Source organism: Dendropsophus ebraccatus, chromosome 2 (assembly GCF_027789765.1).
Source record: "Dendropsophus ebraccatus isolate aDenEbr1 chromosome 2, aDenEbr1.pat, whole genome shotgun sequence".
NCBI lineage: Eukaryota > Metazoa > Chordata > Amphibia > Anura > Hylidae > Dendropsophus > Dendropsophus ebraccatus.
In genome coordinates, this window is record NC_091455.1 from 91,206,315 (window position 1) to 91,233,872 (window position 27,558).

Consider the following 27,558-nt stretch of genomic DNA (forward strand, 5'->3'; position numbering starts at 1 on the left):
TAAAAATAAACAAATAAATAAATAAACAAACATGTTTGGTATCGCCATGTGCGTAATTGCCCGAACTATTAATTAATCACATTCCTGATCTCGCACGGTAAATGGTGTAAGCGCCAAAAAATCCCAAAGTGCAAAATTGCGCATTTTTGGTCGCATCAAATTCAGAAAAATTGTAATAAAAAGCGATCAAAAAGTTGCATATGTGCAATAGAGGTACCGATAGAAAGAACACATCATGGCGCAAAAAATGACACCTCACTCAGCCCCATAGACCAAAGGATAAAAGCGCTATAAGCCTGGGAATGGAGCGATTGTAAGGAACATAGAAACATATTTATGTTAACAATGGTTTGAATTTTTTACCGGTCATCAGATACAATGAAAGTTATACATGTTACATATCGTCGTAATCTTAACAACTTGAGGAACATATATAACAAGTCACTTTTACCCCAGGACGAACGGCGTAAAAACAAAAAAACCCCAAATAAAAGAAATGTTGTTTTTTTTGTTCAATTTCACCACACTTTGAATTTTTTCTGGTTTCGCAGTGTACTTTATGCAAAAATTCAGCCTGTCATTGCAAAGAACAATTAGTGGTGCAAAAAATAAGGGCTCATGTGGGTCTCTAGGTGGAAAAATGCAAGTGCTATGGCCTTTTAAGCACAAGGAGGAAAAAAAATTTTAATTGGCCGGGTCCTCTAAGGGTTAATGCCAACCTCATTCCTAGGTTAAAAAGAGGGACATGTAAGTGGCAAAGAGGGACAGATGGACGTGGGTCCAAAGTAGGGACTGTCCCTCCAAACACTTGGGAGGTATGCAGCTCTGTTACATTAAACACACACCGCTGCTACAGCATATCATACACAAACATCTCTGCTACAGGCATACAGACAGACACTACACATACACAGACAAACTTAACCCCTTAAAGACATCGGGCGTAAGTGTACGCCCCCGCAGGGTGGGCTTTAACGCAAAGGGGCGTACACTTACGCCCGATGTTTCCCCGATCGCTGTGTGTTCACACACAGGGTTCAGGGAAGATGGCCTGCTATAATGTATAATGCAGGCCATCTCTGCTCGTCGGCACGGGGGGTGATTAACCCCCCCCCCCCGTGCCGACGATCACTGCTATCGGCTGATCAATACAGATCAGCCGATAGCAGCTGGAAACAGCTTTCCAGGTCATCGGTGACCCGGTGACCCGGAAAGCAATGGTGATTGGTGCTGTCCGAGACAGCACCAATCGCCATTAGTGTCAGGGGAAAAGATGGCGCAGGGGTGCAGAACAGGTGTGTGGGGTGTAGGTGCACCATGCTCACCTGATTCCGGCATCCGGAGCGACGATCGGCGGTCCACGGCGTCCTTGCGTCTTCGTCGGCTTGCTTCCGGGTTCGGTAAGCTTGCGTCGGGAATCTTCGGAAGTACTCGGGTCTTCGGGCTTCGGCGGGCCTCGGCCATCTCCGGCAGCTTCATTCTACTGCCCCCTAGCGGCTGATCAGTGAATATTATTCACTGATCAGTTGCTTTGAGTTAAAAAGATTTTAAATTTTTATTTTATTTTTTATTTTCCTTTTTATGCTCCCTAACGCCGCTGAGTGCTGATCAGCATCGCACGTAAGTGCGCTGCTGATCAGCAACTCCTCCTTTTTGCCGTAGGGCATTTTTCCCCCCCTATATCCTACCGCCACTGGCTGCTGATAAGTGCCGCACATAAGTGCAGCATTTATCAGCAGCTCCTTTCTTGGCGTAGGTATATTTTTTCTTACTGTCAAAACCCCCCCGTAAAAAAACACTACACTACACCACATTACATGAAATAAAGTTTTACACTACACCAGTACACATTTACATACCCCATATACTAGTCCCCGTATAAAGATGGCCCCCAGGGTGTTTTCGGCGTCGGACGCATACGCTATTATTGCCTCCGACATTGAAACAGCCAGTGAGGATGAATGGGGGGATCCTTCTTTCCTCCATTCATCCTCATCATCCGGTGACGTGTCTGGGGGTAGAGTAGCGTATGCTGCCCCCCAGACACGTCTTTTCCGCCAGTACCGTCTCCTGTTTTCCAGTATGGGGGACGTCATCTGGAAAATGTTTCCCTGGTGCGATACGGGGTCCCACATATCCAGAAGCGCTGGGTCCGCTCCATGGCTGCTAAATATTAAGGCTTTATTACTGCTTCTGATATGTTCGGATCGTGCCGCAAGCTACAGTAGCTCAGGCAGCGAGGGACCGGAAGAGGGGATGCTGGTATAAAAGTTATCCCCATACAGGTGGTAACCTTTATCCAGCAGTGGGAAGATCAGTTCCCGAACGATCTTCCCACTAATTCCGAGGATGGGGGGGCATCTGGGGGCTGGATTCGGGTGTCCCTTCCTTCATACACTCTAAGGGTACGTGCACACTGCGGAATGGCGAAGGATAACCCTTTGTGCATTCTGCAGCTGGCACCCACCGGCGGACTGATGCAGGCGCGTCTCCACCTGTGTCATAGACTCCATCCTATGCACAGGCGGATTCCGTCGTCTGTCCAAAGAATGAACACGTTCATTCTTTGGGCAGACGATGGCATCCGCCCGTGCATAGAATGGAGTGTGACACGAGCGGAGACGCACACCTGCATCAGTCCGCCGGTGGGTGCCAGCTGCGGAATGCACAAAGGGTTATCCTTCGCCATTCCGCAGTGTGCACGTACCCTTAGAGTGTATGAAGGAAGGGACACCCGAATCCTGCCCCCAGATGCCCCCCCCCCCATCCTCGGAATTAGTGGGAAGATCGTTCGGGAACTGATCTTCCCACTGCTGGATAAAGGTTACCGCCTGTACGGGGATAACTTTTATACCAGCACCCCCTCTTCCGATCCTTCGGTGCCCGAGCTACTGTAGCTTGCGGCACAATCCGAACATATCAGAAGCAGTAATAGAGCCCTAATATTTAGCAGCCATGGAGCGGACCCAGCGCTTCTGGATATGTGGGACCCCGTATCGCACCAGGTAAACATTTTCCAGATGACGTCCCCCACATTGGAAAACAGGAGACCCCAGAAGAAGTGCAGAGTGTGGGGTAACAGTGGGATCAGGAAGGACACCATTTTCCAGTGTGACACCTGTCCTGATCACCCCGGCCTCTGCATACAGGATCGCTTCAAGGCGTACCACACGTCATTGGAGTTCTACATTATCTAAATTCTATCCCTTATTCCTATTTCAGGGGTCACGTTGGTCCAGGGATTATTCTGATCGCCATTATGGAGTCAGGAAGGAATTTTTTCCCAGTGATGAGGCTACTGTCGTCTGCCTCAAGAGGGTTTTTTGCCTTCCTCTGGATCAACACAGGTTGAATTTGATGGACTCCTGTCCTTTTCAACCTTATAAACTAATAATTGGCCTAATACCTCCAAATAAATTAGAATTGTCCCTTTTCCCCAGCTAAATAGGTATGGCCGACATTCCCATTAGAGGATGCCACGATGCAATTACAACGCCTATGTGCGGCCAGGACAGTAGAAACCCCCCACAAGTGACCCCATTATGGAAACTACACCCCATAAGGAATCTAACAAGGGGGGCAATGGGGATATGACCCCCTGGTGACGGGCACATTTGTGCCGTGAAAATAAAAAAATGGGATTTTTTATTTTCACGGCACATGTTCTACATATGTGCCCGTCACCAGTGGGGTCCATATGCTCACTATACCCCTTGTGAGATTCCTTATGGGGTGTAGTTTCCAGAATGGGGTCTTTTGTGGGGGGTTTCTACTGTCCTGGCAGCACAGGAGCTTTGTAATTGCGACATTGCCTCCATCCTCCATTCCAGCCTCTAAATGGCGCTCTGCCCCTTTGGAGGCTTGCCCTGCGCCCATATGGCACATTATGTCCACATGTGGGGTATTTTCATACTCAGGGGAAATTACCCTACACGTTTTGCGTTCATTTTATTTTTTAACCCCTTGTGGAAATAGAAAAAATCAAGGCTAGACCAACATTTAGTATAAAAAATGTTTAATTTTTACACTAAATCATTGATTTTTCATTTTCACAATGGGTTAAAAGATTAAAAAAAACATAAAATGTGTGGAGCAATTTTCCCTGAGTCCGTAAATACCCCACATGTAGACATAAAGCGCCATGCGGGTGCAGGGTAAGCCTCCAAAGGGAAGGAGCCCCATTTGGATTTTGGAGTCTGGATTTGGCCAGAATGAATGATGAACGCCATGTCGCATTTATAGAGCTGTCGTGCTGCCAAGACAGTGAAAACCCCCCACAAGTGACCCCATTCTGGAAACTACACCCCTCAAGGAATCTAACAAGGGGTGCAATGAGGATATGGACCCCTTGATGACAGGCACATTTGTACCCTGAATGTGAAAAAATGAAAATTTTTCCTTTCACGTCACATTGTTTCACATTTGTGCCCGTCACCAGTGGGGTCCATTTGCTCAAGGCACCCCTTGTTAGATTCCTTGAGAAGTGTAGTTTCCAGAATGGGGTCATTTGTGGGAGGTTTCTACTTTTTTGGCAGCTCGAGGGCTCTGTAAATGCGACATGGCCCTTGAAATCCATTCCAGTGAAATTCAGCTTCCAATTGGCCAATTGACGCTCCTTCCCTTTGGAGGCTCGTGCTGCGCCCGCTTGGCACTTTATGTCCACATGTGGGGTATTTCCGTCGGGAGAAACTGCGCTACATGTTTGGTGTTTTTTTTCTTTTAGTTAAAAAATTGATTTTTTTACACCACATTGTTCTGAAAATCTGTGAAGCACCTGTGGGGTCCAAATGCTCACCGCACCCCTTGTTACATTCCTTGAGGGGTGTAGTTTTCTAAATGGTGTCCCTTTAGGGGTGTTTTTAAGGTTTTGGCACCCCAGAGCCTCTGCCAACCTGAAGTGGTACAGTAAAAAATTACCAAAAAAAACGGAGGCATTGAAATTCACTAGGCGCTCCTTTATATCTGAGGCTTGTAATTGCGTCAAATAGCGCAATAGGTCCACATATGGGGTATTTCTATAAACTGCAGAAACGGGGCAATAAATATTGGGGTGCATTTCTCTGGGAATAGGTTTACAACTATGAAAAATATTGGATTACACTAAAATCTCTGCATAGAAAATTAAAATTTTCAAATTTCTTACACACTTAGCTTTTATTTTAATGACTCCCCTAAAGGGTTAAAAAACTTTCTGGATGTGCTTTTGCAGAGTTTAGGGGGTGCAGTTTCTGAAATGGGGTGCTTTGTGGGGCTTTCTAACATACAGTCCCCTCAAATACACTTTTAAACCTGAACAGGTCCCTAAAAATATCTGATTTTGAAATTTTACTGAAAATTTGGAAAATTGCTGCTAATGTTTTAAGCTTCCTATTGTCTAAAAAAAATGAAAGATAGTTTAATAAATGCCGCCAACATAAAGTAGACATGTTGCTAATGCTATTTAATATATATATTATGTGGCATAACCATTTTCTGTATAAGCAGAAAAGTTTCAAAGTTGGAAAAATGCATTTTTTCAAATTTTTTCACGTTATTTTGTTTTTTTTCCATAAAGATTCGTTATAAGTATCGACTCCATTTTACAAGAAATGTAAAGTACAATATGTTACAAGAAAACAATCTCAGAATCAGCCGGATAGGTAAAAGCATTCCCAACTTATTAATGAATAAAGTGACACTGGTCATATTCATAAAATTTGTCTCTGTCCTTAAGGCCATTTCAGGCCTGGTCCTTAAGGGGTTAAATACAGCTTGTATTTACCTACAAGCTAGAGCACAAAGATGCTAGAGTATATCCCCTCCTTTCAGTGTGATGTCAGCAAAGAGAGGCGGGCCTCTTTAAGAAGGGGCGTAGTTGTGTAGGTTACAAGCAGGAAGCAGTGATCTACTGCACTATTCAGTGGTGTCTGCTCAGAGGAAAGGGAGCGCCAATATCCACAGTAAGACAGAGGACTGGTTTGTGTGGGGTCTGTATACAGGGGGACAGGACTGGTGTGTGGGGTCTGTATACAGTGGGGAGAGGACTGGTGTGTGTGTGTGTGGGGTCTGTATACAGGGGGAGAGGACTGGTGTGTGGGGTGTCTGTATACAGGGGAGAGGACTGGTGTATGTAGAGTCTGTATACAGGGGGAGAGGACTGGTGTGTGGGGTCTGTATATGGGGGAGAGGACTGGTGTGTGGAGTCTGTATACAGGGGAAGAGGACTGGTGTGTGTGTGGGGTCTGTATACAGGGGGAGAGGACTGGTGTGTGTGTGGGGTCTGTATACAGGGGGAGAGGACTGGTGTGTGTGTGGGGTCTGTATACAGGGGGAGAGGACTGGTGTGTGTGTGGGGTCTGTATACAGGGGGAGAGGACTGGTGTGTGTGTGGGGTCTGTATACAGGGGGAGAGGACTGGTGTGTGTGTGGGGTCTGTATACAGGGGGAGAGGACTGGTGTGTGTGTGGGGTCTGTATACAGGGGGAGAGGACTGGTGTGTGTGTGTGTGTGGGGGGCTGTATACAGGGGGAGAGGACTGCTGTGTGGGGTCTGTATACAGGGGGAGAGGACTGGTGTGTGGAGTCTGTATACAGGGGAAGAGGACTTTGTGTGTGTGGGGTCTGTATACAGGGGGAGAGGACTGGTGTGTGTGTGGGGTCTGTATACAGGGGAAGAGGACTAGTGTGTGTGTGTGTGTGTGTGTGTGTGGGGTCTGTATACAGGGGGAGAGGACTGGTGTGTGGGGTCTGTATACAGGGGAGAGGACTGGTGTGTGTGTGGGGTCTGTATACAGGGGGAGAGGACTGGTGTGTGTGTGTGGGGTCTGTATACAGGGGGAGAGGACTGGTGTGTGTGTGTGGGGTCTGTATACAGGGGGAGAGGACTGGTGTGTGTGTGTGTGGGGGGTCTGTATACAGGGGGAGAGGACTGGTGTGTGTGTGTATGTGGGGTCTGTATACAGGGGGAGAGGACTGGTGTGTGTGTGTGTATGTGGGGTCTGTATACAGGGGGAGAGGACTGGTGTGTGTGTGTGTGTGTGTATGTGGGGTCTGTATACAGGGGGAGAGGACTGGTGTGTGGGGTCTGTATACAGGGGCAGAGGACTGGTGTGTGGGGTCTGTATACAAGGGGAGAGGACTGGTGTGTGTGTGTGGCCTGTATACAGGTGGAGAGGACTGGTGTGTGTGTGTGTGGCATCTGTTGTCTCTATACAGGGGACACAGGCACCAATCCTCTCACCCCTGTATACAGAACCTGCAGTGAGAAGCTCCGGAGAGAGGATACACTCTGGACATTTTAATTGTAAGCACGCTAGACTGTATCCCCTGCTGTGAGAAACACAAAGAAAAGGGTACATTCTAGACCACAGGTGTCTAACTCAGTCCCTTCAGCTCTTACAAAACTACAGTTCCCATCATGCCTTGAAAGCCAAAGCTAGATTCACACATCAGAAACCCTGTCTGTAATGGCGGACCTGCAACTGTGGACAGGATTACAAATGTGTTTCAGTAACTCTTCGCATTTGCAAGGACTGCTGATTCAAATAGGTATTATAATGGTCTTCTGCAGACCATCTAAATGGATTGCCGAGTCCTGATCAGCGTCACTCCAACGCTGGGCCCGGCCGGCTCATTTCAACGGATCTCCCCTCTGTGATCGCATTGCGGGGGGGGAGATCCCCCACTAGACACCAAGGAGAGGGGCCACATACACTATTCAAATGCAGCATTTGAATAGTTAATTAGCCGGCCACGTTGATCGGCTGCGGTGGCTAATACCAATGGTCCCTGGCTACACATAGCAACCGGGGACCGCGGGCTGCAGAGAGGGCTCACGCCGGGAGCCCTCTCTGATCCCCCTTAAGGGCCGCATGACGGGTATGTGACGCGATCACCTTATTATGTAGTCCTGTGGCCTCCTCCAGAGACTCGGGACCTCCATGTCTAGCCAGGAGGGGAACGTGTGTGTGGAGGTGAGAGGAGGAGGTGTATGTGCTCTCCTACTCCAATCACCCCCAGCTGTCCCAGTCACTCCATTCCCCTTCAGTGTCCCCTTCAGTTTTACCCCATTCCCCCTTAGTTACCCTTCCCCCTTAGTCCCCTTCAGTGTCTCACTCCAGTGCCCCTCAGTCTCCCCCAGTCACCCCTAAATCACCCCTCATCTATACCTGTACTACAACTACTACACCCCTCATCTTTACCTGTACTACACCCCTTATCCACTATACCTCCACTACTACATCCCTCATCTTTACCAGTACTACACCCCTTCTCCAGTATACCTCCACTACAACACCCTTATCCACTATACCTGCATTACTACACCCCTCATATGTACCTGTACTACTACACCCCTTATTCACTATGCCTCCACTACTACACCCCTTTATCCACTATACTTTTACTACTACTACAACCCTCATCTATACCTGTAGTACTACTACAACCCTCATCTTAACCAGTACTACAACACGCCTTATCCGCTTTACCTCCACTACTACACCCCTTATCCACTATACCTTTACTACTACACCCCTCATATGTACCTGTACTACTACACCCCTTATCCACTATGCCTCCACTACTACACCCCTTATCCACTATACCTGTACTACTACTACACCCCTCATCTGTACCTGTACTACTACTACAACCCTCATCTATACCTGTAGTACTACTACAACCCTCATCTTAACCAGTACTACTACACTCCTTATCCACTGTACCACCTCTACTACAACCTATCTAAATGGAGGCACAAACAAGATCTCCTATATCATATGGGGGCCCAGAGTGTCACATATTTGGGAAAACTACTTATATGGGGTATGGGGGGGTGCTCTGTTACACTGGGAAGCAATACAGTGGTCTGAAATATCATTAAAATAGTATCTGACGCTGCAGGGAGAAAAATGTTGTTTATTTAGCAAAAAAAAAAAAAAGAGATTTAAATCGAGAGTCGTTCAAAAGTTTTTATAAACTGACATTTTATTTTTTGCCTAATTTCCCAGTCCTAACTGATACTAATAGAATTTAAAGCTTGCACAAAAGATGCAATCAGCCAAGGATCGCTGGCCAATATTGGCCCATGTAAAAGGACTTCGATACAATGTTCCCCAACTTGAAGCTCTCCATGGGCTGCAAAACTACTACTCCCCACATGCCCAAACAGCCTTCAGCATGAACATACTGGAGGTTGTAGTTTTGCAACATCTGGAGAGCCACATGTTGGAGAACACCCATCTAACGTACTGAATCTGACAGATGGAGAAAGATTTCTATCAGTCAGAAAAGGTATCTTTAGCCGCCAACTGTTATCTACGTTATTTTTAGCAAAATTCAACTTTCCCAACTCAGAGAGGCGTTTCTTTATCCTTGTTTTCACAAGTTGTGTTATGGCATTATGCTTCTTAAATTTCATAAAAGTACTGATAATTACCGTGTACCCGGGGGATGAGTGTCATTCATGGCACTGTATGTGCATCTGTGACTTTAGAAACAAGTCATATCAGTGTTTATTAGAGGTGAGCAAACCGGGTTCGAGACGATCCGAACACGAACGATCGGTATTTGATTAGCGGGGGCTGCTGAACTTGGATAAAGCTCTAAGGTTGTCTGGAAAACATGGATACAGCCAATGACTATATCCATGATTTCCACATAGTCTTAGGGCTTTATCCAACTTCAGCAGCCACCGCTAATCAAATGCCGAAAGTTCTGGTTCGGATCGACTCGAGCATGTTCAAGGTTCGCTCATCTCTAGTGTTTATCCTTAGATAAGGGTTGGTAACGTGTTTTCATAGGCGCTGCCAACCGGGAAAAGTGTTGTAATTTTCAGGTGCGCACACTCCCTGTGTACACTGGAACACGTTTTTTCTATAAAACCTTTATACCCTGAGTAGACTTCGAAAATGATTATTCATGGTGACTAGCTCACTACATGCATTCCAAGGGAAGGGGGAAGGATCTAGCATTTTACTTAGTATCTTGTCGTCATGCTGTAATTTGTTGTCTACTACTGGAAGTCCTCTGCTGGGAAAGCAGCTTATCCTTGCACTCTACTCACAGGTAGGATTAGGATGACCAGAACTATATGAGATGTGGACAGAAATGCATATGTAGAGGAAATGTAACAGATGTGCACATACAAATAATAGATTTCAGTGTGCTATGTTATAGAAACTTCTTTCAGTATTCAACATATTATGTAGGCAGGTTTGAGCCAATGTGAAGTTCCCAACTCTGTGACATTATCTAATCACTTCCACAATAATGCAGAAGTTCCAGGCTATAAGCTGTTAAGTAGTGTTGAGCGAACCTGTTAGAATTCGGCACTGTTGTCCAAACCCGAACCGGAATTTGATTCCGTGCGGCTGCTAAAGTTGGATGCCACCCTAGGGCTGCGATGAAAACATGGATACAGCCATAGGCTGTATGAATGTTTTCCAGGTCTCCCTGAGCTGAGCATTTGGGTTCTAACGTTCTGACATTGCCTGATCATTTTGACAGGTTCTCTAAACACTACTGTTAAAGGGGGTGTCCGGTGTTAGAAAAACATGGCCACTTTCTTAAGGTACAGCACCACTTTTGTCTCTAGTTTGGGTGGGTATTTGCAACTCAGTTTGAAGAGAATGGAGCTCAATTGCAAACAAGAGTGGTGCTGTCTCTGAAGGAAAGTGGCCATGTTTTTTTAACGCTGAATAATCCCTTGACGCAAAATGACGCTTTGGTTCGTCATAGAATCGGGTAGTTCCTGCGTCATGACGTGCCGACACATCATGTGCTCCCTCTCCTTGCTGTACCTGTCGGCAATTAGGTGGTGGGAGGCGGCTGCCATACTCCTCACCAGGTAAATCCATAGATGCCACGGTTGCAGTTCGGGCAAGGTAGCCATGGCAATCCAGAAGCCGTCCGGTGCCTCTGGGTTGCTGGCTTAAGGCCCTATTACACTAGAAGATGTCTGTCAGATTATTTTACAGATTTTTTCAGACAAAGCCAGGAATGGATTTGAAAAGAGGAGAAATCTCAGTTTTATCTTTACGACCTGATCTCTGTGTATAGTCTGTTCCTGACTTAGGCTGAAAAAATCTGTCATATAATCTGTCAGACATCTTTTGGTGTAATAGGGCCCTTAGTAACAATTAAGCCCCTGCACTAAGGCAGGAGCCTGATAGCATGAGCTGTCAGTGAGAGAAACTGACAGCTCATATATAATACATTGCAGCACAGATTGTGTGCTGTAATGTATTATTTATATGTGATCAGCTGATCAAATGGTTTTGTCCAATGATGGGACAAAAAAAACCCACTACACAAATACATATTAAATTAAAACATTTAAAAATATAAATAAATATACACATTCTTCCATTATAAGGCCATGTTCACATGGCGTAAGAGTCCGGTCGCTCCGTAACCTGACCGGGCCATGGAGCATCCGGTCTCTGCAAAGATCATCCTGGCAGATACTGCAGTACCGGCCGGATGATCTTTATGGCCGTAGAGTTCTGATGCGGGCGCATCAGACTCCAGGACAGATCTTTGATTATTAGCAGCTATCCGAAGATACAAGTGGTTTGGGGGGGACAGACTGTGGACACAAAGTTGCTTTAAATAAAAATAAAAAAATTCACAGCTCTCTAACATCCTTAAAAAAGTTAAAGAACCTTCATCAAAAGATGTCAACATAAAGAAGACATGTTGTAGATGTGATATTTCATTTCCATGGCATGACTATCATTTTTAGTGAATTTAAGAGAATTTTTAATAAAAACAAATGCAGATTTTTCTAATTTTCACACTTTTTTTTTATTTATTTTTAAACAAAAAAACTAGTGCATCAACAGAAGTTTACCAAGAACACAAAGATAAATATTTCAGGAAATCCCAGAACAACACCAGGATAATTAAAAGCATCACAGAGTTAAAACTACATAAGTGAGACTGGTCAGATTTATAAAATGGGCCCTAGGCATTCAGGCCAAAACAGGCTGCAGAGGCAAGGGTTAAGTAAACCAGTATAGCCACTGAACTAGAAAAGCAGGGCAAAGTTTAATGGGCAATAGTAGATACTGAGTGAACAACAGAAACCAGTACTGTAACATAAGTGTATTATATAAATGGCGCTTTAAACATATGCCATAGATTGAGATTGTTTGAGATTGTTTCATAATTTACACTATATTACAATGAAGGGGCCACAGCCTCATCTGCTTCTATGATGCTATGTGTCTCCACTTGAGTCGAAACTATGAATCTGCTTTTCCCTCTATTCATATTGGTCAGAACCGGTTGTACTTTAGACTGTCAATGTTATTTCCATGGTCAGTGCATCCTGTGCTAAAAACTAAAATCTATAAAATATAGGCATATTCCTATATTTCACTGGGTTGTACTAGAATTGTAAATGTGACAAACTGTGAATGGTTTTTAATTTCCATGTAATTATCATAGATTTCTGGGAGATGTACCACGCAGAGGTGATCAAACCAATAAATTGTGTACAGTACATATCAGTAAATGACATAAAATAGAAGAAATCACATGGTCTTGCATTTACATACAGTAATTATACTTTGCATTTAAAGAGAAACTATCAGCAGGATTGCGCAAACAAACTTGCTGATATTCCCTTGCAGCTACGTACCTGCTGTTTGCAGCGGCAGTCTGCTTTTTTCTGTAGCTCTCACTGTTTTTGAGCAGATTGGTTAAAGCTGTTAGGCGCACTGGAGGTGTTCTTCTGCATCACAGAGCACTCCCCTCGACCCAGTATATGATATGCATCCTGCACATGTGCATTAAAAATGGCTGGAATATGCATATAGCAATATGCATAGGGAGTTGGCGAGTGGGCCAAGGGAGGGGGGTGCTCTGTGGGGTGGTGAACGCCTCCAGTGCTTTTAAAAGATGATTAGCATATTTGCTATTGATCAAACTGCTCATAAACTGCAGGAGCTACCAGAAAAAGAAGACCAGCGTTGAAAACAGCAGGTACGCAGCTGCAGGGGGATATCAGCAGGTTTGTTTGCACAAACCTGCTGAGAGTTCCCCTTTAAAACCAGATACACCAGATTTCTTTCACTGATAGAAATGCTACATAAGCAACATGTTTGCAAATCCTTTGTGAAGGCAAATGCTGTGAGCCAGGGTAGCCTGGGTGGTGGTGTGGCAGCTCTGTGGATATAGGGTCACTTGGGAACTTGTCATTATGGCCAGGGTTGGTGTTTTAACCCCCCCCCCCCCCCGACAAATGGGCACTGCACTTGAGGTTGGATAATTACTTAACCAGGGTAACTCGGTTTATTTGTAAGAACTTCAGTGCAATGCAGGATGATACACTTTTGGTGACTGCAGGTGCAGGCAGGAGGTAGAAAGAGAAGATGTAACAGCAAGGTAAAGCAGAGGAGCATTTTGAGGGCCCTGTCCAATTTAGCAGTGTACTCTGTCCCTTCACTGGGGTGAGCAGACTTTTCAGAATAGCCGTGCATTACAGTAGAATACGTAGGCTGAACTGCTGCTTTGTCCTACTGGGGTCAGTACCTAACTCAGGTATAGTGCCCTGTGTAGTGTAGAAGGTATCCCTGGTGTGGACAAGGTTTGCCTTAGAGGACGTCCCCCCTCCTGAGGGGTCTATCACTGCATGCTAGCGATCGTTAACAGCAACAAAGAATAGGGTAAGTCTCTTGTTCCCTGACAAGGCTCCTGGCCTGAGCCAGGCCCTGACTCCACTGCAGCAGGAACTTCTCTCGTTGTGTGTCTCTCTTGACTGACTGAAAAAAAAAAAAAAGAACCAAGACCCTCCCACCAGGAACTAGCTTTTTTTTTTTTTTCTTTTTTTTTAATAGGGTTCCCCTACCTAGTTTAGGATTAGTGGGGCTGTGTGTGTTGGAGAGAGGAGAGGAAATGGGCAGAAAGAAGAGGGAAACAGACCTACACCTGTGACAGGAGAAAACACGACATGTGACAAATAACCTTTAACTAAATGCTTCCTTCTGCTGTGCTCAATACAATATAGACAGTAAATAAAGCAGTGAAACCTGGTGGGGAAAAACAAACAATACATTTCTCCTTCATCCCACTGTGAGAACCTGAGTGAGTTACTTTGCCCAGGTGCATTAAAAAATCTTAGTGGCACACCTGAGCTGGGACGCTGCACAAAGACTATGGAATGATTGATGCACTGCTAATTCCACATCAAATGATACAGCCTTTTCCTTCATAGCAGAGGAGCCTGATTCCCTTACAGGACAAACTTCATCAGAAGTTTATCAGTGTAAATACTTTACAGCTATGCTTTTCAACTCCACTCCGCATGGCCCACCATGGTCATGTCATGTTTTGAGGATTTCCTTAGTATTTCACAGATGATATAATTATACTCAGTGCTTCAGGTACAGGTGTTACAGGTGTTCTTTTTATGGAACATCTTCAAAACATGACCTGTCGGTAGGCCATGAACACTGCAATTACATTACATTACATTGTAACTTTCATCTTTTTTTTTATAGCTTCAAATTATGTCTCATCCTTCTAAAATCAGTGAAACAAAACAGAACAGAGTTATTTCAGATGAAGACTGGAAGAAGAAATGGGAAACAAAAAATATTGGGTTTCACGAAAAGAATATACACCCGTAAGTATCTGTGTAGGTCTAAAGGCCCTATTCCACCAACAGATCTGACGACAGATTGTCTACCAAAGATTTGAAGCCAAACCCAGGAGTGGATTTGAAAAGAGGAGAAATCCAGTCTTTCCTTTATGACCTGTTCTCTGTCTAAAGTCTGTTCCTGGGTTTGGCTTCAAATCTTTGACAGATAATCTGTCGTCAGATCTGTTGGTGGAATAGGGCCTTAACTCACTGCAGGTGTCATGAATACACTTCTAGTCAATGTCTTAAGGCCCTATTCCACCAACAGATCTGACAACAGATTATCTGCCAAAGATTTGAAGCCAAACCCAGGAACAGACTATAAACAGAGAATGGGTCATAAAGGAAAGACTGGATTTCTCTTCTTTTCAACTCCACTCCTGGGTTTGGCTTCAAATCTTTGGCAGATAATCTGTCGTCAGATCTGTTGGTGGAATAGGGCCTTTACCAGTATTATATTAACCTGGTATCTCCTTTTTTTTTTTTTTTTTTTTTTTTTTTTTTTTTCCAAACACAGGTTACTGGCAGAATTCATAAATGAAATGCAAGATGGTAGGACAAAACTGAACATCTTTTTCCCTCTCTGCGGCAAAGCGGTAGATATGAAATGGTACATGCAGAAAGTGTGACGCTCTCATAATATCAAGAACTTAAGTCATGTAATCTTCTGATTCCTTTTAATAAGTTGAATCTTGATTATGGCTTACCCTAGGCTGGCAGACATGGGCCATAACATTGTTGGGGTGGACGTCTGTGAACTAGGACTCAAGGAATTTTTTGCTGAACATGATATTCCTTACACTGAAGAAGCTGTAGCTGGGATTCCTGGAGCTAAAGTATTTAAGGTTAGTAAACCCTTTTTGTGCAGGTTGGGCTGTGTTCAAATTGACTTTACAGTGCATGTTCAGCATGAATGGCAGCAAAACAGACAACCTGCTGAGCCAAACACTGATCGCGGTGCAGTCCCATCTTAGCAAGTGATTGGCTGAGGGGGCTGTCATTGCAGAGACAGGGTCGTCTCTGGTGGCTACGATTAGCAGGGGACCCAGAGACACAACAGGTGGAGTACCTTTTTAAAGCAAGGGCTGGAACAATGTTTAGTAGGCTGTGTCAGCGATCACCGATTTGCCCTTATTGGGCATCTGATAGTGGCAGTTCTTGGAGAGAGAAAAAAACACATTTTAATGTAGAATGATGTCAGCAACAGTATTCTTCCACAATGTGCAAACTCTATTTACTGTATAATATCCATAATTTTTTGCTTTTAGAGTGCATCTGGGAATATTTCTCTGTACTGCTGCAGTATTTACGACATATCTGAGTAAGTAATATTCCATAAGATTATTTACAGGCTGTCTGAACACTTATTTTAATATATATGTAAAATGTTTAAGTGGCCACAGTCATAACCATTAAGTAATTTTAAAAGAGAAGTCTAGCCAAAGCAAAAAGTACATTGCAGACAGGGATAAAGAATCAAATACTTACCCATCTCCGTGCCCCTGCAGCCCTGCATCACTGCTCACAGACACCCACAGACTTCCTGCAACGTCATGACCCATCTCAGGAATGCCGGCTCAGCCGGTCAGTGACTGGGGCGTGACAGCATCAGCATCGGGGGAATCTGAAGCCTGTGACATGACGCTGCAGGGGCACAGGGACAGGAAAGTATTGATTCTTTATTATGTTCTAGCAACCCCCTGCCTGCACTATATTTAGCATTTTGGCTGGAATTCACCTTTAAGTCAGCAAGGGAGGTGATGTACTTCCTTACATCTTTGCAATTAATTTTTTTCTGCCTGTTTTTTTTATATTTTCTATACAATCCTGTACATTTAACAACAAAGCGTCTCACTTACTGTAAAATTGCAGTCAAGGCTTCACCACTAAGGCCATTTGGTCTTTAGTATCAGCAAAAAAAGAGACCAAATGCAAGAATTGATGTCAGTGGGTCCACAAATGTGCACTGCTGTAACTGTGCAGATGAATAATTCAACAGCTCTTAGGGCTTGCCCACCATCTTATGGTATAATGTAGAAGCATGAGCAGCTAAATTAAAATCAAAATGGACAGTATACATAATTCAAGCATTAAAGGAGTAGTACCATGAAAATAAAAAAATCACCTGCAGGCAGGAGTGTGTGGTAACATAATAGAGAATGTATACTTACCCATCTCTGTGCCCCCACAGCAGTCTCTGACAGTCGGCGGACTCCTTCAGCTCCAGCTGCTGCTCTGTCATGACCCGGCTGATGTATTGTCTGGTTAGCCAATCAGTGACTTGGGCGGTACACTGCTGCAGTCACTGACTGGCTGAGTGGGTAATCCATCAGTCAAGCCTTGACAGTGCAGAGCTGGACTGTGATGTACCAGGAAGCTGGGAGAAAATAGAGGCTGTTGCGGGGGAGGGGGGGGCTGTGCTACAGAGGCACAGAGATGGGTAAGTATATCTTCTTTAGTATGTTCCCACACATTCCTGCCTGCAGGTGATTTTTTTTCTCCCCCCTTTATATATTTGTTGGTGGGGGTGTTTTTTTTTTTTTTTTTTTTTTTTATATGTCATGACAGATACACTTTAACTCATACATAAAACAATAAATTATGTTAAGCATGTGACATATTTATGTGCAACAATCCAGGACGAAAGAAGTTGAGGCAATTCGCCACTCTGCAGGATCTTCTTCTTTTACTAGGTATTCATGCCGGAACTATACAAAATTGGTGTAGGGTGAGGGAGGACGAACACACATACGTGCAGTGACGATAATTTTGTGCACTAATGCTGCGTTTACTTGAAACGATAATTCGGCCAATCGAACGTTTAACGATTTTGAAATAACTGTTTTTTGTAATGATCTGCGTTTAGAAGGAACAATATATCATTTGAAAAAATCGTTATTGCGATTGTTTTAAGATCACTTAAGCCTATCTCACACATAGGGTGAATTGGTGAAAGACTGTTTACACAAAACGATCTGCAAATTTTCAGTGAACGACCAACGACTATTTGAGAACATGCTGAAAGATCAAAATTAACGTTTTCTCGCTCGTCGCTTGATCGTTCGCTCTGTTTACACCAGCCGACTATTACTCGAATGCGATCGTTATCGTGAAAATTTGAATGATCGTTCTGTGTAAACACAGCATTAGCAAACTTCATCTGCCTGGTGTAATCAGCATGCTATGTCCAACAATATTGTGCTAGGAGGTAAACCTTGGCCAGTAAAACCTGTTAATCACTTGTAAATCATCATACCTGGTGTATGTGATCTATTCTCTTGTGTGGACATTATCATATAGAGAGAACAATTTGTCAGCTTAGTACCTGTTTTCGTGAGCACTGAGAACAGAAAATGGAGCCCCTAGGTTAATTGAGCACATAAGAGAGGTTCATGGCAGCAATGTAGGGGTTTTGAAATTTGCCAGAATAGTTTGTCCACTGAGAGATAATGGGGACAACTTTGTTGTTTTTTAAGATGTTTTTAAATTGTCTCACTATATTTGTTTACCATGTTGCTAGGTTAACTGTAGAGCACGCCTATTTAGACACGCTGACAACATAACCACGGCAGCAGCAGCCAGATGAAGTGCGCTTGGCGCACAAAACAATCGTCATTGTTTGCACACGTGTGTTTTTTGTCCCTCACCCTACACTGACTTTGTATTGTTGCAGTAAGAATACCTAATAAAAGTTGATGATTCTGCAGAGTGGTGAGTTGCCGCGGCTTCTCTCTAACTTTTGGATTGTTGCTATATTGCTATCTTGTTAGTATTTGCCGCTGAGCACTGTAAGTACTGCTTTAAGTATTACCTTTTCATTTACTAGTGTGTCATACTGCCCGGGCAGCAGAGGTAGTGCCTGGTGAATTCTCTTTTTGTATTGGACATATTTATGCATGATTGTGGAAATTCTATATGTCTTTCGTAGGTCAGTGATTGGAAAGTTTGATGGAATGTGGGATAGAGGAGCAATGGTAGCTGTAAACCCGAGAGACAGAGAACGGTTAGTTAATATATCTAGTCATAACATTATTACAATGTTGATATATTTAAATTATGCATTGTGTTTTACTTCATTCATCTTGTTTTGTGGTAACTATTAATGTAATAAACTCAGAATTGTAAGCAGGGCATTCATTCCTCAAGAGCTGAGGTCCAAAGTACTACTATTGTAGGAGAAATGGCTTAGTGATATCAGCCTCTGTATTAGCCTGTGTACAATGACAGCCATCAGTCAGCAATGAGGACAGTGGGGAAGATTTTTGTCACAAATACTCTTGTATAAAAGTCATGGTTGTATTTTCCATTTGTATTTTTTTTTCTGTCTTAGGGCCCTATTCCACCGGACGATTATCGTTTAGATTATCGTTAAATCGTTCGAATCTAAACGATAATCGTTCGTTTGAAATGCAGTTAACGATTAACGACCGAATGAGAAATCGTTGATCATTTTGTAAGACCTGGACCTATTTTTATCGTCGCTCGTTCGCAAATCGTTCGCATTGAATAAGACATCGTTTGGTCGTTCGCAATAGATACGAACGCAATAGCGAATAAATAGCAAAGAAAAACTATCGCAATTACGATCATAAGTAACGATTATCGTTCCATGGAAATGAGTGAACGTTTTCAGGTCTTTCGCAATAGCGGTCGTTTGAGATCGTTAATCATTAACAATTATGCAAATGATAATCGTCCGGTGGAATAGGGCCCTTACACACAGGTCACTGTTGTTACATTAAGCTGCTACTGGTTGGTTGGCAAAGCTTACTTTGTATCTGCACAGTGACCTCTGCTCAGAGTTTTTATGTTCAGGTGCCTGCTATCTCAGATTCCAACAGCTGAGTGTATAGCTGAGTGTAAGTGCAGGCACATAATAGCAGCAGTGTGAATGCCTGAATGTGAGTGCAGGCAGATTTTAGCAGCAGTGTGTATAGCTGAGTGTGAGTGCAGACACATTATAGCAGTGTGCATAGCTGAGTGTAAGTGCAGGCTCAGTAAAGGAGTGGAGAGTATTGGAAGCACCAGGGCTGACAGAAACTGCATGATGGAATGATCAGGCTATATGTGGGCACATAAATGCAGCACTCTCTGACCAGGGAGAGAGGGGTTACAGCTATGAAGAGATTACCTCCATAGTCCTGTCCCCTGATGCAAGCCCCAGCCTAAAGTGGATCTGCTATGATTTGGAAGGTGAGGGAGACTTCCTGGGTCAGAGTACAGTGCTGTAGACTGCGCTATGAAGACCATACCCCTCCCCGACTTTCCCTCCCACGCAGTACAGTGAGCTCTTAAACCAAAGCAATGCTCTTAAACCAACCAATTTTGAAAAACTGTGAGATCTTCTTGCAAAACGCTCTTAGGGTGCGTTCACACCTACAGGATCTGCAGCTGATTTTCTGCAGCAGATTTCTGTTAAATAACTGAACACAGCATCAAATCTGATGCTGTGTTCAGTTATTTAACTGAAATCTGCTGCAGAAAATCAGCTGCAGATCCTGTAGGTGTGAACGCACCATTAAAGGGAACCAATCACGTTAAAAAGGACCATAAAGCTAAGCACGCTTCCCAAACATACCCTTGTAGCCTGATTCCCATGTACATATAAACCGCAAACTTAGTTTAATAATCTCCCGCACTGTATTTAAATTACCAGCTAAGTAGTCATCCGGGCGTGTGTCTGGGTCAGCTAGTCATGGTCCTGGGCAGGTTCTGGCGCTGTAATCATGCCCCTCTGGGCGTGTTGGAAAGCGTTGCATGCTGACGTCACCCAGGGGCTGGCATTGCTATGCTGCGCATGCACAGTACAGCGGGAGAAGATGCTGCTGTACTGTGCCTGTACAGAGGTAATGTGACAATGTGTCTGTCTTGCAAAGGAAAAGGTGTGTATTAGAACAGCATTATAATTAGGTCTGTAAATTTAAGTTATCCTGTTAAGTACAGTGAGTGAGTTAAAAAAAAATTTTTTGCACACCTGAATCTTTTTTTATTTAAAGATTTTAAGGGCGCTGGCTCCTGTCCCATCATCCGACATGCTTACTTTATTCTTCCTTCCACAGTTATGCAACAATGATGTTGTCACTAATGGCTAAGGACTGTCATTACCTACTTGTAACTGTTGAATATGACCCCAAGTTGCATGGAGGTGAGAACACATGTAAATTGTATGTTCTTTATGACTGATATTATATGGCTGATATTAACTGTCCCACCGTTTTTTTATTTATTTTTTTGCCTTTTAGAAAAATATAATCAACATGGCTTTTGTATACAAGAGAAAAAATGTATGCACTGCAATTAGTTTTTCATTATAATGTATTCCGAGAGTATACAATGTATATATGTGAACCCAGCTTGATACACTGTAGGTCCATGTGTGTTCCCAGGACAGCTTTGATCCATTGAAGCTAACGTCTTGGTACCTGATACCACATCTCATGTGGAGTGTCTCAAGCCATTTCTCAATATTTTTGCGGCAAGATTTAATTTTAATGCTGTTTTTTGTGCTGTTTTATAATGGTCCTTAGGGATTTTGACAGTACTTAATTTGCATTTTTGTCACTGTACTCTTTGACAAACTAAAAGTAACCTTACAATGTGAAATATGTCAATAGAAATGTATCTGATAAAAAAAAAAACTACTCCACAGTTGTATAGCATTGTAACTTACAAACCAATAGAAGTATTTGAAAATAAGAGGCCACTGCCTTTAAGAAATATTATTGAAAGAATGAACTTGGTCTGCAATGTTTAAAGTAGGCATTATGTGTCATAGTAATATCCCCTTGAATGCTAGGACCCAAGGTTTACAGATAGAACATTGCTTTATATTGTATTTCTTTCAACAGTATAAAATGTATGTATGTATGTATATGTATATGTATATATATATATATACACACACAGAAATGCAGTATGAACTCCCAATACACTAAATACAATGTGGGTCCACATGTGTTCCCAAGACAGCTGCGATCCATTGAAGCTAATGTATTGGTAACAGATACCACATCTAATATGGAGTTTCTCTAGGCATTTCTTAAAAGGAACCTGTCACTGGGGATGCGAGCACAGTGCCCGCCTGACCCCCCCCCCCCCCCCCCCCCCCCCTTTCGATGCAGCCCTCGGATACTTACACTTTCTGGCGAGTCCCGTTCCTGGAGCCGGTCCTGGGACGAAGATATCAGCGCCCAAAACCGTGCGCGCGCTGTATGCAAATGACCTGAAATGAGTCCGATGCCCATAAAGAATGAATAGAGCCGTCATTCTCTATGGGCATCAGACTCATCTCTGCAGCGTGCGCATGACTTCAGGCCCTGATATCTTTGTCCTGGGACCGGCTCCAGGAGGGGGAGTCGCTGGAAAGGGTAAGTAACCGGGGGGTCAAGCGGGCTCTGTGCCCGCGGTGACAGGTTCCCGTTAATATTTATGTGGAAGGTGCATTACTTTCTTAAGAAGTCACTGCCTTCAAGGAATACCATTGCCATGGAGGAATGTACTTGGTCTGCAATGTTTAAAGTAGGCATTGTGTCAAAGTAAGATCCCCTTAAATGCTAGGACCCAAGGTTTACAGATATAACATTGCACTGACTTGCTTACTATTCATAATGCATCTCTGCCATCTCTTTCCCAGGTAAGTGGCACACATGTTCACATGATGGAGAAATAAACATATTTTGTCTTCTTTCTTTTTCTCCCCCAATTAGGCCCTCCGTTTTATGTGCCTGAATCTGATCTTGAAAATTTACTTGGTGAGTAATTCCGTATGTGAACTTGATAAAATATGTAATTGGTTATGACAATACCGTGCGCTGTAATAAAATGAATAATAATTACTTTATTTGTGTAGCAACAACTTATTCTACAAGACTTTCCATAGGTAAAGGGTAAGTCCAGCAAAATTAAAAAATTTCCAGCAGGCAGGGGGGAACATAAAACAAGCGCTACTTAACTCCTCCCATGCCCCCAAACCACCACATCACAGGCTCCTGGACCCCGGCCAGAACTCATTTTCCCTCGAGTTCTGATATTTTCATGACCTGGCTTATAGAAAATGGAGATCCAGTAGCCTGTCTGGAGTCCCAAAGAGGTAAGGCATTGCTATGGAGACATGAGGATGGATAAGTAACGTTTGTTTATTAAAGGGAACCTGTCACCCCGAGCAGCCTCCCCTGAACTCGCCCCACCCCTCGACAGGGCCCTGCATACATACCCGCTCCTGCGTGTCTCAGGCCCACCGCAGAGATGAGTCAGATTCAGACTCCTCTCCACTCATTTATGCGGCGTGACCGGCACTGGGAGCGGGACACACAGGAGCGGGTATGTATGCTGCGGGGCCCTGTCCAGGAGTGGCGTGGGTTCAGTGGGGCTGCCCAGGGTGACAGGTTCCCTTTTAAGTTCTTTCCTGCCAGCTGAAAAAGTTTTTAATTTAACCGGACTTCTCCTTTTAACCTTTTCCTGACCCTTGGCAAAGATTAAATGCATGGGTTGGGGAAGTATGAATCTTTTGTTATTTCTGTCCAAAGAATCATCTGGGTCCATTCTAGAACTTATCTCCTACAAGCTGAGAGGTTAGTTTGACAGGATTAAAGGGCCTTTTACACAGGCCAATAATAGGCCCCTGGAAAAGTAACAGCAATCAGCTGAGGACTGTGGAAACACCCGATCCTCGGCTAATCAAGTCTTTTGAGCAAGCTTTGAAATTTATTGTGATCTGCTGCACATCTTCTTGTGTAAACAGGATAATGTGTGCTGATAACAATAAAAGGAAACTGACAGCACAGATATGTATATATCTGTGCTCTGGGTTTCTAGATCACAAGCAGTGTATACTTACCATCCGTACTGCTTGTGATCCGACATATGTCTCCCGTCCTTGGCCGCTGCCAAATCATCGGGCCTGCCTTCTCCAGAATGATTGTTAGCCGGAGGTGGTGGGGCCTGAAGATGCAGCCAGGAGCCAGAGGACTGTAGAGGCATGCCAGATGGATCATAAGCAGTGTGGATAATAAGTTCACACTGCTTGTGATCTAGAAAGTGACAGCATAGATATATACATATTTGTGCTGTCAATTTTAAGGGCTGTACGAATGAAACAAGGATCGTCTGTGCAGCCTGCAGCTCAATTTGTTGTGCAATGTAAAGGCACTGCAAACAAGTGCTGATTGGCGCACGTTCGACACCCCCCCCCCCCCCCCGGCTGACGAATCTTTTCATCTAAGAGGACCCTAAGCCCTTACAAAGCTTTGCAATATGATGTGTTGTAAATGTACTTGTACTGAGATACTCCAGGCAGAAGCAAAATTAGGGGGGGGCAAGGAGGGCAGTGGCCCCTGGGCCCACTCAGGCAGGGGCCCACTGAGGTCCCAGACGGTTAATGCTGTCTGTAGAAGCTATTGCTTTTGCAGACAGCCTTAACACGTCTGTAGGGGCCCCCAGACGGCATCAGCGCCCGGCAGGTGCGGGCCCCCTGCTCCTGGGGGCCCCACTCAGTCACCTGATGCTGCCCCTGGCCGGGGATGTTCTGCTCTCTCCTCTCTTCCTGTCTCCTCACATGCTGTAGCTCCTCCCCCTCAGCTACACACTGCTCTGCATAGTGCTGTGTGTGAGGAGGGGAGGAGGGGCAGCCATGTGAGGAGAGGCGGAGGATCCTGCAACTGGATGGCTGCCAGCAGGTGTATGGCTGACTGAAGAGGAGCAGCAGCAGCTGACAGTGAGTGACCATCATCATCTGTGTGTATGTCAGGCTGCTGCTGTGTGCTGTAGGTGGTAGAGGGCAGACAGAGTGAGGGGTAGTACAGAGAGCCCCCGTCCTGATGCTGGAGCCTGGGCATCTCTGTACAGGCAGCAGCTTCACTCAACTGGTTCTAAGTTTATTGGTTTCTGCCAACAACTTTGCCCCCCTCCCCTGTGCAGAGCTCAGTGCAGCATGGTGGGTCCTTTTATTATCTACCCCCCTAAACAGCAACATACAATGTGTCCTATCTGTGCCCTAACAGTGTCACCTCCAGTGTGTTATCTCCCTCTTTTACCTCCCCTTAGGCTATGTTCACACTACGTAATAAGTTCCATGGAACTCACGGCCATTGTTACAACGGCCGTGATTTCCACGGAACTTGTGTAGTGCTGCAGGCTGAAGGGATCCCATGTCAGTTTTCCGCAGCTGCTATTCACTGAATAGCGGCTGCAGGAAACCCTGTCAGTGCACGCTATGGAGCACCTGGCTCTGGCCGCACTGATGCCCCCGAATCAGAACTCTGCGGCGCTGAAGATCATCCGGGATTAACCTTTCACAGACCGGCCGTTCTGTGTCCCAGCCAGGTAGAGATAAAGGCCCTATTCCACCAACAGATCTGACGACAGATTATCTGCCAAAGATTAGAAGCCAAAGCCAGGAACAGACTATAAACAGGGAACAGGTAATAAAGGAAAGACTGGATTTCTCCTCTTTTCAAATCCACTCCTGGGTTTGGCTTCAAATCTTTGGCAGATAATCTGTTGTCAGATCTGTTGGTGGAATAGGGCCTTAAGGGTTGGGTGTGCTGGATTTTGCCACCCACTATTTTATATACATAGATAGATAGGAGATAGATAGATAGAATTCAAGAAGTCGCAGCACATCCAAATCGTGCAAAATCCGTGTATTTATTTCATGGTAACAAAATTAGCCAGTGCAACGTTTCAGTCTCGTTTCGTTTCGTTTGAGACTGAAACGTTGCACTGGCTAATTTTGTTACCATGAAATAAATACACGGATTTTGCACGATTTGGATGTGCTGCGACTTCTTGAATTTTATTGAAGAGGAGACATTTTAGCCAATCTCCTACACCAGTACTTAGAGTGCACTCCAGACTGAGGCATAGATAGATAGAGAGAGAGAGAGAGAGAGAGGTGCCGTTTCTGGAAGAAAGCAGCTATGTTTTTCTAACCTTAGATAACCCTTTTAATTTTTACATGGTTCTATATGTGAAATGTAGAAGCCTCTATAACTTTTCTCAATCCTTATTCACTATGAGTAATGTAGTAGACTATAGCCTTTGTTATTCAGAAAACATTGTCGTCTGCCAAGGTTCCCTATGGGTAACATAATTAGTTGGGGGCCCACTCAGACTCACTCGTCCCCCTAGGCTGAACCCCTAGCTACGCCCCTGACTCCAGGATATTATCTTTAAGAGGGCTCTTTTACGTGGAACAATGGGAGGTACTGAAAGGGTCCTAACTTTGCTAATTAGTGCTTCTTTGCTGACCCTTCAGGGCCAGTGCACACTGAGTAAATTCGGCAGAATTCTGCTTGCCTTAGTGTCGAACAGAGACTCTCCGCTCAAAGAATTGACATGTCCATTCTCAGGGCGGAGGAGAGTGGAGGCGTGCAAGCCCTTCCATAGAGTGTCTGTTCGACACTGAGGCAAGCGGAATTCCGCCGAATTTGCTCAGTGTGCACTGGTCCTTACAAGGTTCAGTCAGGTGGTCCATCAGCCACCCAGTGCCATGTGTAAAGACTGGGTGTGCAGCCAACAGTAATAGCTGATGATTACATTGCAAATGAGTTTGACACAATGAAATGTAAAGTTACTGTAAATACTGACCTTTAAAAGAATTTAGGAATGATAGTTTGTACAAAACGCTAGCCGTGTCAGGTAGTTTCACAGATAGAAATATCCCTTATTGCTTCCACTTAACATAGAGTTCCCTGAAAATAGTCATAAGAAACTTATGCATCATTCAAAATTAGTATTTTATTAAACACCAACGCAACCATCACTATTTGTATGCGGTTTGTACTGTACATCTCTTCAACATGTATCAAACACTCATTATTGAGCAAAACTTAATTTCATCCAGACATTCTGATCATTAAAGTCCGTTTTAATAAACAATCCTCTTAGGAACATATAGGTCAGTTCACATTAGGGCGTTTTTTCACATGGACGTGCTGGTCTTGAGTGCACCATTCAGCTGTCTCAAGAACTTCTCGATAGTCATAGATAAACAGTTATCTATTTCCTGCTTGTTGATATAATCATTAGGGGTGTAGTCTTCTCGATACAATGGGCACTCCTGCTGGCTGACCATCCAGAAGTTCCTGAGACGAGTGCTACCTTGGGTTGTGATTAGTTGCTATAAACAAGTTTCTCCTTCAGATAGTTTTTATGTATAATTTCAGTAATTTTATTTTTAGTCAGAATGCATGTGGATCATTTTGTGCTATTTTGGACACCAGTGTGCAAGAAAAACAAAGCTTGAGTGGGCTCAGTGGTGGTCAACCAGAATGAAGTGAAAAGGATTGGGGTTATTTAGTTTAGTAAAACACAGCACAGCTGCAGTTCTCCGAGGTAAGCAATGTACACAGCCAAAAGACTTGACTCTGTATATTATGTAGTGCACATGCCGAGTTACCGAAGCACACCTCCCATTGACGCAAATAGGAGCTGTGATGCAGTAACCCTGCACCACCACTGCAGAATGTACGGAGCCAGGGCTTACGCCTCTATACGCTGTTTACATCTGGGCACTGTGCTGAATGGCTGTTCAGTTTGGTGGAGTGAAGACACCCACCACCCAATCAGCTGTTGATGGCCTATTGTGAATTTTCCTTGAAAATCCCTTTAAAACTATGTTTTTCTTTTTTTTTTTTTGTACTTTTCAGGTCCTTCATGTTCTTTTAAGCTATTGAAGAAGATTGATGCATTAACCGATAAGCAGAAACAGTGGGGACTAGATTTATACTTTGAAAACCTCTACCTTGTCACACAAAAATTGAAGTCCTGATCAGCCACAATTATTTTTTAAATACAGACCTGTTAATTTGGTGCCCAGGCTATAATTTTTACCTCTTGTTTTGACCCCCTTGTCACTACCTCTTAAGATGATCAACAAGCAGACCATAACTCACACATCTGGTACTTTTAATAGCAATAAATTATATTTCCTCA

At 44.1% G+C, this 27,558-nt stretch overlaps 1 protein-coding gene across 3 annotated transcripts; it reads left to right on the forward strand.

Annotated features, from left to right (window-relative positions):
• The first annotated feature begins 5,862 nt into the window (after positions 1–5,862).
• LOC138783352 (thiopurine S-methyltransferase-like) lies at positions 5,863–27,558 on the forward strand. Of its 3 annotated transcripts, none has more exons than XM_069957956.1 (9): positions 5,863–5,939; positions 14,486–14,610; positions 15,143–15,235; positions 15,338–15,470; positions 15,894–15,946; positions 18,554–18,628; positions 20,685–20,770; positions 22,332–22,376; positions 27,273–27,558. In XM_069957956.1, the coding sequence occupies exons 2-9, from the start codon at positions 14,495–14,497 to the stop codon at positions 27,392–27,394; spliced, it is 723 nt and encodes a 240-aa protein (XP_069814057.1). In that variant the 5' UTR covers positions 5,863–5,939; positions 14,486–14,494; the 3' UTR covers positions 27,395–27,558. The 3 variants fall into 3 exon arrangements, with proteins under 3 accessions (XP_069814057.1, XP_069814058.1, XP_069814056.1); XM_069957957.1 differs by lacking the exon at positions 5,863–5,939 and adding an exon at positions 7,260–7,281; XM_069957955.1 differs by lacking the exon at positions 5,863–5,939 and adding an exon at positions 9,885–10,046.

What these genes read in the sequence shown, in the direction of transcription:
- LOC138783352 (XM_069957955.1), top strand. Translation starts at nt 9,900, where the DNA reads ATGGTGACTAGCTCACTACATGCATTCCAAGGGAAGGGGGAAGGATCT. An exon ending in CACGAAAAGAATATACACCC is followed by an intron (nt 14,611 to 15,142) that starts GTAAGTATCTGT and finishes TTCCAAACACAG; the next exon opens with GTTACTGGCAGAATTCATAA. An exon ending in AGTATTTACGACATATCTGA is followed by an intron (nt 15,947 to 18,553) that starts GTAAGTAATATT and finishes TGTCTTTCGTAG; the next exon opens with GTCAGTGATTGGAAAGTTTG.